This window comes from Staurois parvus, unplaced genomic scaffold (genome assembly GCF_062004578.1).
Source record: "Staurois parvus isolate SC_StPar_1 unplaced genomic scaffold, SC_StPar_1.0 ptg001525l, whole genome shotgun sequence".
NCBI lineage: Eukaryota > Metazoa > Chordata > Amphibia > Anura > Ranidae > Staurois > Staurois parvus.
This window is the reverse complement of record NW_028319321.1, coordinates 665,623-677,368: the sequence shown is the minus strand read 5'-3', so window position 1 is coordinate 677,368 and position 11,746 is coordinate 665,623. Positions and strand designations below refer to the sequence as shown.

The window sequence follows — 11,746 nt, the reverse complement described above, 5'->3', positions numbered from 1 at the left end:
CCTCCTTCCTCCTGCCGGTGACCCCTCTAGTGATATAAAGATCTATATAGAGGAATCAGGACCTCCTTCCTCCCACCGGTGACCCCTCTAGTGATATAAAGATCTATATAAAGGAATCAGGACCTCCTTCCTCCTGCCGGTGACCCCTCTAGTGATATAAAGATCTATATAGAGGAATCAGGACCTCCTTCCTCCCACCGGTGACCCCTCTAGTGATATAAAGATCTATATAAAGGAATCAGGACCTCCTTCCTCCTGCCGGTGACCCCTCTAGTGATATAAAGATCTATATAGAGGAATCAGGACCTCCTTCCTCCCGCCGGTGACCCCTCTAGTGATATAAAGATCTATATAAAGGAATCAGGACCTCCTTCCTCCCACCGGTGACCCCTCTAGTGATTATAAAGATCTATTTATAGGAATCAGGACCTCCTTCCTGCCGGTGACCCCTCTAGTGATATAAAGATCTATATAGAGGAATCAGGACCTCCTTCCTCCTGCCGGTGACCCCTCTAGTGATATACAGATCTAGATAAAGGAATCAGGACCTCCTTCCTCCCACCGGTGACCCCTCTAGTGATATAAAGATCTATATAAAGGAATCAGGACCTCCTTCCTCCTGCCGGTGACCCCTCTAGTGATATAAAGATCTATATAGAGGAATCAGGACCTCCTTCCTCCTGCCGGTGACCCCTCTAGTGATATAAAGATCTATATAGAGGAATCAGGACCTCCTTCCTCCTGCCGGTGACCCCTCTAGTGATATAAAGATCTATATAGAGGAATCAGGACCTCCTTCCTCCTGCCGGTGACCCCTCTAGTGATATAAAGATCTATATAGAGGAATCAGGACCTCCTTCCTCCCACCGGTGACCCCTCTAGTGATATAAAGATCTATATAAAGGAATCAGGACCTCCTTCCTCCTGCCGGTGACCCCTCTAGTGATATAAAGATCTATATAGAGGAATCAGGACCTCCTTCCTCCTGCCGGTGACCCCTCTAGTGATATAAAGATCTATATAAAGGAATCAGGACCTCCTTCCTCCCACCGGTGACCCCTCTAGTGATATAAAGATCTATATAAAGGAATCAGGACCTCCTTCCTCCTGCCGGTGACCCCTCTAGTGATATAAAGATCTATATAAAGGAATCAGGACCTCCTTCCTCCTGCCGGTGACCCCTCTAGTGATATAAAGATTTATATAGAGGAATCGGGACCTCCTTCCTCCCACCGGTGACCCCTCTAGTGATTATAAAGATCTATTTATAGGAATCAGGACCTCCTTCCTGCCGGTGACCCCTCTAGTGATATAAAGATCTATATAGAGGAATCAGGACCTCCTTCCTCCTGCCGGTGACCCCTCTAGTGATATACAGATCTAGATAAAGGAATCAGGACCTCCTTCCTCCCACCGGTGACCCCTCTAGTGATATAAAGATCTATATAAAGGAATCAGGACCTCCTTCCTCCTGCCGGTGACCCCTCTAGTGATATAAAGATCTATATAGAGGAATCAGGACCTCCTTCCTCCTGCCGGTGACCCCTCTAGTGATATAAAGATCTATATAGAGGAATTGGGACCTCCTTCCTCCCACCGGTGACCCCTCTAGTGATTATAAAGATCTATTTATAGGAATCAGGACCTCCTTCCTGCCGGTGACCCCTCTAGTGATATAAAGATCTATATAGAAGAATTGGGACCTCCTCCCTCCTTCTGTGGACCCCTCTAGTAATGCATCCTAGAATTCTTTTTGCATTCCCCCACTGCTTGGCCACACTGTCTGCTCATTTTGCAATCATCTAGGTAATAAATACCCCTAAGTCCTTTTCCTCTGTAGTGCTGACCAACACTGTCCCCCGATGGTGTTCACTCTCAAGGGATTTTTCTTCCCTGGGTGCATTATTTTACATTTAGAAACATTGAACTGAAATTTCCACTTCTCTGACCAATCTTCCAGCAATGCCAGATCCTGCTCTATGTTACAGACACCTCCAGGGATATCCTCCCTATTACACACCTTTGTATCATCAGCAAAGAGATATCCCCTTACCCAACAACCCTTTAGTTCTATCCCTTACATATAGAACAGGACCCAGTACAGAGCCTTGGGGTTCACCACTAGTGACTGCTCTCTGTTCTGAGTGAACCCCATTTACAACCACACTCTGGTATCTATCATTTAGCCAACTGCACATCCACTGAACCACCCAAGGGCTAAGTCCTAGCTTGTCCAACTTCTGTATTAGATCATTATGTGGAACTGTATCACATGCCTTGCTGGAATCAAGATATTCTATGTCCACAGCACCACCCTGGTCCAAAACATTGGTGATATAGTCAAAAGGTCCAATCAGATGAGTCTGCCATGGTCACCCCCCAGCAAAGCCATGCTGCTTTGGATCCAGCAAGTTGTGTGTCTAGATGATCAATGATCCTTCCTTTCAGGAGTGATTCCATTAACTTGACTACCACCGATGTTAGACTCACTGGCCTGTAATTGCCGGCTTCTACCTTGCTGCCCTTCTTGTGGATCGGTACAATATTAGCTGTCTGTCAGTCATGGGGGACTTTGTTAGAAGAGATTGATTAAAAAGATCAGTTACTGGTCCAACAACTAGACCTCAAAGTTCTCTGAGATCTCTGGGATGATCCATCAGGGCCCATTGATTTATTAATCTTTAACCGAGCCAGTTCCTCTGCTACCTCTGTCTCCAGAAATCCTAAAAATGATCCATCATTACTGGAACCAATATGATTTCTCAACTTATTATTGTTAGTATAATTTATTTCTGAGAAGACGGAACAAAAGTCATTGTTTAAGTGGTTTGCTACATCCAGGTCTCCCCCAACATAGGTGTTGTGCTCAGTTTTCATTTCAGTGATCCCATCGTATTTTTCAATCACTAATGTACCTAAAAAAGGTTTTATCTCCTTTCTTCATAGATTTAGCAATTTCCTCCTCTTTCTGTGCTTTGGCAGCGCTGATAATGTGTTTGGCCTCCTTTTGTATATTTTTATACTCTTCTCTGTCAGCTCCACCTCCTGTTTCCTTGAATCTCCTATATGATGATTTCTTTTCCTTTACTATCCTACTTCTCTCTTTAGTGAACCATATTGGTTGTCTCTTCTGTTTATTCTTACTAACTTGCCTGACATATAATCTAGTTGCCTCCAGGATGGTAGACTCTAACAGTGCCCACTGATTACTTACTCCGGTCCTTTTACTCCAACCTTTCAACTCATTTTTTAGAAATTCGCCCATTTCATCGAAATTTGTCTTTATGAAATCTAAATCTTTTGTTTTTGTATATGATTTTTCAGTTCTTATTGTAATATCAAACCGAAGACATTGGTGATCGCTAGAACCCACATTTTCTCCCACCTCAATATTACACAGTCGATCCCCATTTGTCAGTACTAGGTCTAGAATATGATCACCTTGGGTTGGACTTTTTACTGTTTTAGAGAAACCCCATTCAGTGCTTCCATTACATCCCTGCTACTGCTTGTAATAACAGTTTGAGATTTCCAGTTAATGTCAGGCGTGGTGACGTCACCCATAATGAAAACCTCCCCCTTTATTGCCATTTGAGTTATCTCATCAATCAAGAAGTCCTCCTAATCTTCAGTCTGTCCTGGGGGTCTGCATATGACACCAATTCAAAGGGAAGATCCCTCTCTGGTTGGAAGGCAGACCCAGAGGGTTTCCAGTATTTCATTTGTTGTTTGAATTAATGTTCTCCTTATGCTATGTCTGACATATATGACAACTCCACCTCCCCCCCCCTACTCTGTCTTTCCTGTATAGTGTATAGCCTGGTATAGTTCCCAGTCATCTGAATCCTTGAACCACGTCTCTGTAATTACAAGAAGGTCCAAGTGGTCCCTAGACATAAGAGCTGTCAGCTCACAAATCTTGTTGCCTAAACTCGGAGCATTAGTGCAATGACATGACAAGCACTGCCATCTACTGCTTTATGTTTACCAGCAGAAACTGTAACTGAAGTGACCCCATCAGCCCCGTCCTGAGCAACACCAACCTCACATTTGTTTCAGCCTGCTGGGGACAGAAATGATCCTCAACAATGACATCTCTGCCCCCATTTCTCAGTTTAAATGCATGTCCAAAAACCTCCTAAATTCCATAGTAAGGAGCTGAGCGCCCTTGTGTGAGGGATGCAGACCCTCTCTATTGTACAGCTCAATGTCAGACCACCTGATGGCATCATGACTAACAGAACCAAAACCTTCAGCTTTGCACCAATCCTTTCACCAAACATTGGACTCTGCTATACCAAGTACTTCCTCTTGTTGTCCATTATGGACAGGTAAGACCTCTTTGTATCACACAGAACTGTACAGGAGTCATGAAGAAATCTACCGACAATGACACAAGAAGGAGACCTCATCGTATGACCACAAGATCCTCGAGAATCCAGAATCCCATCACCATCCCCCCTCCTCCATCCCTGATCCCTACAAGACAGAAGACACAGAAGATTCTAGAAGTCACAGAGAAGATGATGGAGCTGCTGACAGGAGAGGTGAGCGGTGCCGGGAATTCTGGGACATTCTCCAGTAACAGACAAGGGATGTGTCTGGATGGTGACTGTATCATTGTGTGTGTCAGGTTCCTATAAGGTGTCAGGGTGTCACTGTCTATTTCTCCATGGAGGAGTGGGAGTATTTAGAAGGACACAAGGATCTCTACAAGGACGTCATGATGGACAATCAGCCGCCCCTCACATCACCGGGTAAGAGGAGACTTTATTGTAAAGGAGAGAGCAGTACGGAGGATCCACCTAGATCCCCCATCATCTGATAAACACATAGAAACAATGGATTCAGTCTCAGGAGATGGGAGGCAGCGGTGTGGGACCTCTGCAACTTGTCTCATGTGGACATCTAGGCCTCCACTGATTGCTGAATACCAATATTATGAGTCCTGAGCCTTACACTGTATAATTTATATTGTACATTACATACTCCTGACCCCTGCACTATATACTCTATGTTGTACATTACATACTCCTGACCCCTGCACTATATACTCTATGTTGTACATTACATACTCCTGACCCCTGCACTATATACTCTATGTTGTACATTACATACTCCTGACCCCTGCACTATATACTCTATGTTGTACATTACATACTCCTGACCCCTGCACTATATACTCTATGTTGTACATTACATACTCCTGACCCCTGCACTATATACTCTATGTTGTACATACAATACTCCTGACCCCTGCACTATATACTCTTATGTTGTACATTACATACTCCTGACCCCTGCACTATATACTCTATGTTGTACATTACATACTCCTGACCCCTGCACTATATACTCTATGTTGTACATTACATACTCCTGACCCCTGCACTATACACTCTTATGTTGTACATTACATACTCCTGACCCCTGCACTATACACTCTTATGTTGTACATTACATACTCCTGACCCCTGCACTATATACTCTATGTTGTACATTACATACTCCTGACCCCTGCACTGTATACTCTATGTTGTACATTACATACTCCTGACCCCTGCACTATATACTCTATGTTGTACATTACATACTCCTGACCCCTGCACTATATACTGTATGTTGTACATTACATACTCCTGACCCCTGCACTATATACTCTGTTGTACATTACATCCTCCTGACCCCTGCACTATATACACTCTGTTGTACATTACATAGTCCTGACCCCTGCACTATATACTCTATGTTGTACATTACATACTCCTGACCCCTGCACTATATACTCTATGTTGTACATTACATCCTCCTGACCCCTGCACTATATACTCTGTTGTACATTACATCCTCCTGACCCCTGCACTATATACTCTGTTGTACATTACATACTCCTGACTTCTGCTCTCCCCCTCCCCCCACTGCTATATATACACATAATATGGATTCTCTTTTGTTCCCCCCATTTCCTACCATCTGGACATTTTATATCGGATGATGTGATTGGAGCACAGACTTTTACATGGTGATAATAACGTGATAACATCCTCCAACTTTGGACCCTTAAACAGAAAGTGATAATGAGGGAGGAGTCAATACCCCAATGATGGTGGTCTTCAGGATCAGTCCAGTCTTCATCTTGGTTGTTCTCCCCCCATCCTCACTCTCTGACCTCTGGTGGGGCTCAGCCCTGCTGTTCTTCATGACTAAATCATGGACTAAATAAGGAAGTGCAGTACTTCTTGTGTTGGGAAGATGGCGATAGAGAGGGTGGGGCCCCTCGTCCTATAATCCCCTCATCACTGTCCCTCCTATAAAAGACAGTTCTGGTTGTTTCCTCACTCTCTGACTAAGGTCCATGAATAAAGAAATGACCTGGTAGGAGATCAGAGGAGCCATTTCCTAGTTCCCTTGAGGGTGGAATTGTAAGCTCCTCAGAGACCAAGCTGCCTGATGTGGGCGGAGTCCTGGTTTGGGGGAACCAATCAGCTCCTGTCTAGTAATCCTCTTTGTCTTTGTATTTTAGTCCATGGCCGGGAGATGAGGAAAACCTCCGAGGATTGTCTCACTTTGTCTCCAGACTGGAAAGTAGAAGATGAGGACATCACACAGTATAGTCCAGGAGAAATCCCGGCTCCCTCCAATGTCCATCCGGCACCACCCAGTGTAGATGGACCATCAGATTCCTCGTATCCTGAGGAACCTCAGACTGTGAGGGACCGGGCCGGCCTTCCAACAGGGAAGAGGTTCTCCTGTACTGTGTGCGGGAAGGGTTTCCGTTATAAATCCAATTTTAATAGGCATAAAAGAACTCACACGGGGGAGAAGCCGTATTCCTGTCCTGAGTGCGGGAAATGTTTTTCACGGAAGTCCAATCTTTACACACATCAGAGATCTCACACAGGGGAGAAGCCATATTTTTGTACTGAGTGCGGGAAATGTTTTTCAGGTCATTCTAATCTTTTCAGACATCAGAGATCTCACACGGGGTGAAGCCATATTCCTGTCCTGTGTGTGGGAAATGTTTTGTAGAAAAATCAACACTTATCATACATCAGAGGTCTCACACAGGGGAGAAGCCATATTCATGCCCTGAGTGTGGGAAATGTTTTTCGAAGAAGTCCGATCTTTACACACACCAGAGATCTCACACAGGGGAAAAACCATTTTCCTGTTCGGAGTGTGGGAAATGTTTTTCGAGGAAGTCCATTCTTTACATACATCAAAGATCGCACACGGGGGAGAAGCCGTATTCCTGTCCTGAGTGCGGGAAGGGTTTATGGTGGAAATCAGAGCTTATTGTGCATAAAAGATCTCACACGGGGGAGAAGCCGTATTCCTGTCCTGAATGCGGGAAATGTTTCTGTTCTAAATCCAAACTTAATAGACATAAAAGATCTCACACGGGGGAAAAGCCGTATTCCTGTCCTGAGTGTGGGAAATGTTTTGTAGAAAAATCAACACTTATCATACATCAGAGGTCTCACACAGGGGAGAAGCCGTATTCCTGCCCTGAGTGTGGGAAATGTTTTTCGAAGAAGTCCGATCTTTACACACATCAGAGATCTCACACAGGGGAAAATCCATTTTCCTGTCCTGAGTGCGGGAAATGTTATTCAAGGAAGACCCATCTTTCCAGACATCAGAGATCTCACACGGGGGAAAAGCCATTTTCCTGTCCTGAGTGTGGGAAATGTTTCCCTTCTAAATTCCGTCTTAATGAGCACAAAAGATTTCACACTGGTGAAAAACCATATTCCTGTCCTGAGTGCGGGAAATGTTTTTCACAAAAGTCTAATCTTAAAACACATCAGAGATCTCACACAGGGGAGAAGCCGTATTCCTGTTCTGAATGCGGGAAATGTTTTTCACTGAAGTCCAGTCTTTATACACATCAGAGATCTCACACAGGGGAGAAGCTACATTCCTGTTCTGAGTGCGGGAAATGTTTTTCAAAGAAGTCCAGTCTTTACAGACATCAAAGATCTCACACAGGGGAGAAGCCGTATTCCTGTCCGGAGTGCAAGAAATGTTTTTCAAGGAAGTTCAGTCTTTACATACATCAAAGATCTCATACAGGGGAAAAGCCATTTTCCTGTCCTGAGTGCGGGAAATGTTTCTCTTCTAAATTCAATCTTAATGAGCACAAAAGATTTCACACTGGTGAAAAATGATATTCCTGTCCTGAGTGCGGGAAATGTTTTTCACAAAAGTCTAATCTTAAAATACACCAGAGATCTCACACGGGAGAGAAGCCGTATTCCTGTCCTGAGTGCGGGAAATGTTTTTCACAAAAGTCTAATCTTAAAATACACCAGAGATCTCACACGGGAGAGAAGCCGTATTCCTGTCCTGAGTGCGGGAAATGTTTTTCACAGAATTCCAGTCTTTATACACATCAGAGATCTCACACAGGGAGAAGCCATATTCCTGTCCTGAGTGTGGGAAATGTTTTTCAGTGAAGTCCAATCTTTCCAAACATCAGAGATCTCACACAGGAGAGAAGCCACTTTGCTGTCCTGAGTGAGGGAAATGTTCCTCACTGAAGTCCTGTCTTCCTGTACATCAGGGGTCCCACACAACACTGGAGGTGTATTAGTGCCTTGAGTGCGGGAAATGTCTTCTAGATGAATGTTGCTGGACATCCCAGCTCTCATGTGGGGAAGAAGCACACCCTGATATACACCTCAGATATACTCCATGGCTGATCTTCATCATGGAAGAAACAGTTCATAAGGAGATGAGAGGCCCCCAAAGACATGGATGAAGTGTGGGACCGGGTTGGCCATTGATGGCAGGAGAAGAAGTTTTCAATGTATTTTCCATCAATGGAAGACATTCCAGCAGCTCAGATGTGATCCTAATAACATTGGTTCCCCCATTCACACAGGAGGAATGGACATGAACTCTCACTGAGGGAATTGCTATACAAACATTCTATGAATAGACCCCCAAATGTCAGGAGACGTTTCTATAAAGACGGGAAGTATGGAGCAGAGAAATGAATAGACCTCCCAGCAATGTTATTACCAGGCTGCAGCTAGGGGGAGCTCTAATGTCACCCCAGCAGAGGGATCCCATCTAGCCCACATTAACCCTCTCACTGCCAGAGCTGTTTCTGCATGATTTTGCACACATGGGAAAATGCAGATTTTGGTCCTGAAGATGAGATAAACCCCCAAACATCTATTCTGTGACATCAGAGGCCCTGGAGAATAAAATGGTGGTGATTGTTAAGGTGTTCCCCGTACACAGATTCCCCTTCATATCCGCCTTTATTTCCTCCTTTCCCCCATTTTCTATGTTGGGATCTTTTCTACAATACTTTGTTATAATAATGGAACACGTTGTGTATTGTATTGTACACCAATAATAATGACTCCGCCCCCACATTCCAGACAAGGGATCTTCCTGACCAATCGGATTTCTTCCTTTACTATTTCCTGATTTTTATGCTTCAATCTTGTTAAATGTAAAATTATAATAAAACATTTATTGAACAAAAACTATTGTGTGTGTCGGTGCAATGACGGCAAACTTCAATATAGAACATTGCTCCTCGGTGACACCTCACACCCTTCAATAACGGCGCAGAGTGCGGGGGTCAGCAGTATATCCTATACAGCCCACCATACAGAGTGCAGAGGGGGGCTGTGGTGTGCCCCCCACTCCTGATCCATACCAGGCCACATGTCCACAACATGGGGGTCACCTTACCAGGGGGGATTCCCCCAGGCATAGCTCCTTGGCTGGTGGCTGTGGGGATCTGTGGGTGGGGGTCATATTGGATTCTGGAAACCCCCTTTAATAACAAGGGGCCCCCATATACCGTCCCCCCATGTGAATGAGTGTGGGGTATATAGTACCCGACAATAGCACCAGCCCAATGACAGCTCCCTGAACTGTCATCATCTACATAAGTGAAGGGACAGGGATGGTGGGACCTTATTACCCAAATGTGACCAGTGACCATATTTGGTCAGTGATGTCACTGCTATCCCCGCCCCCTTCCTTACATGTCAGGGATTCCCAATGACATCACTGATTCCTGGGGGTGTGGCCGCTGTACCCCTCCATGTCTTCCTCAGGCACCAGTGACAGCGGGAAGCTGTTATATATAGAAGTGGTAGAAATGTCTCTTCTATATGTGATGATCGGCTCCTGCAAAACACGGGAGCGGAACAGGCAAAGTTTGGTTTGTACTGTCGTCTCATCCCTACTCTCCGACAACTAAACCCAGAGATCATCCCAAGTGGTCATTGTATTTGTCCCTTACATTGGTGACCAATGGGAGAAGGACCCCTTATATCAGTGGTCAGTGTAGTGGTCCCTTACATTGGTGACCAATGGGAGAAGGACCCCTTATATCAGTGGTCAGTGTAGTGGTCCCTTACATTGGTGACCAATGGGAGAAGGACCCCTTATATCAGTGATCAGTGTAGTGGTCCCTTACATTAGTGACCAATGGGAGAAGGACCCCTTATATCAGTGGTCAGTGTAGTGGTCCCTTACATTGGTGACCAATGGGAGAAGGACCCCCTTATATCAGTGGTCAATGTAGTGGTCCCTTACATTGGTGACCAATGGGAGAAGGACCCCTTATATCAGTGGTCAGTGTAGTGGTCCCTTACATTAGTGACCAATGGGAAAAGGACCCCCTTATATCAGTGGTCAGTGTAGTGGTCCCTTACATTGTTGACCAATGGGATAAGGACCCCTTATATCAGTGGTCAGTGCAATGGTCCCCTACATTGGTGACCGATGGGAGAAGAACCCCTTATATCAGTGGTCAGTGTAGTGGTCCCTTACTTTGGTGACCAATGGGAGAAGGACCCTCTTATATCAGTGGTCAGTGTAGTGGTCCCTTACTTTGGTGACTGATGGGAGAAGGACCCCTTATATCAGTGGTCAGTGTAGTGATCCCTTACATTGGTGACCAATGGGAGAAGGACCCCTTATATCAGTGGTCAGTCTAGTGGTCCCTTACATTGGTGACCAATGGGAGAAGGACCCTCTTATATCAGTGGTCAGTGTAGTGGTCCCTTACATTGGTGACCAATGGGAGAAGGACCCCCTTATATCAGTGGTCAGTGTAGTGGTCCCTTACATTGGTGACCAATGGGAGAAGGACCCCCTTATATCAGTGGTCAGTGTAGTGGTCCCTTACATTGGTGACCAATGGGAGAAGGACCCCTTATATCAGTGGTCAGTGTAGTGATCCCTTACATTGGTGACCAATGGGAGAAGGACCCCCTTATATCAGTGGTCAGTCTAGTGGTCCCTTACATTGGTGACCAATGGGAGAAGGACCCTCTTATATCAGTGGTCAGTGTAGTGGTCCCTTACATTGGTGACCAATGGGAGAAGGACCCCCTTATATCAGTGGTCAGTGTAGTGGTCCCTTACATTGGTGACCAATGGGAGAAGGACCCCCTTATATCAGTGGTCAGTGTAGTGGTCCCTTACATTGGTGACCAATGGGAGAAGGACCCCTTATGTCAGTGGTCAGTGTATTGGTCCCTTACTTTGGTGACCAATGGGAGAAGGACCCTCTTATATCAGTGGTCAGTGTAGTGGTCCCTTACTTTGGTGACCGATGGAGAAGGACCCTCTTATATCAGTGGTCAGTGTAGTGGTCCCTTACTTTTGTGACCAATGGGAGAAGGACCCCATATCAGTGGTCAGTGGAGTGATCCCTTACATTGGTGACCAATGGGAGAAGGACCCCTTATATCAGTGGTCAGTGTAG

At 45.2% G+C, this 11,746-nt stretch overlaps 1 protein-coding gene and 1 pseudogene across 1 annotated transcript; both read left to right on the top strand.

The window, feature by feature from the left end:
• Nucleotides 1-3,803: 3,803 nt before the first annotated feature.
• LOC149435388 (uncharacterized) lies at nucleotides 3,804-5,035 on the top strand. Its single transcript, XM_089662719.1, has 2 exons — nucleotides 3,804-4,547; nucleotides 4,634-5,035. The coding sequence occupies exons 1-2, from the start codon at nucleotides 4,371-4,373 to the stop codon at nucleotides 4,823-4,825; spliced, it is 369 nt and encodes a 122-aa protein (XP_089518845.1). The 5' UTR covers nucleotides 3,804-4,370; the 3' UTR covers nucleotides 4,826-5,035.
• Nucleotides 5,036-6,528: 1,493 nt separating this feature from the next.
• LOC149435387 (uncharacterized) overlaps nucleotides 6,529-11,746 on the top strand; it is a 127,777-nt pseudogene continuing 122,559 nt past the window's right edge.

Excerpts from the sequence above, each read along its gene's own strand:
- LOC149435388 (XM_089662719.1), top strand. The coding sequence starts at position 4,371 with ATGAAGAAATCTACCGACAATGACACAAGAAGGAGACCTCATCGTATG. Across the intron at positions 4,548-4,633 it reads TGGAGCTGCTGACAGGAGAG|GTTCCTATAAGGTGTCAGGG; the intron begins GTGAGCGGTGCC and ends TGTGTGTGTCAG.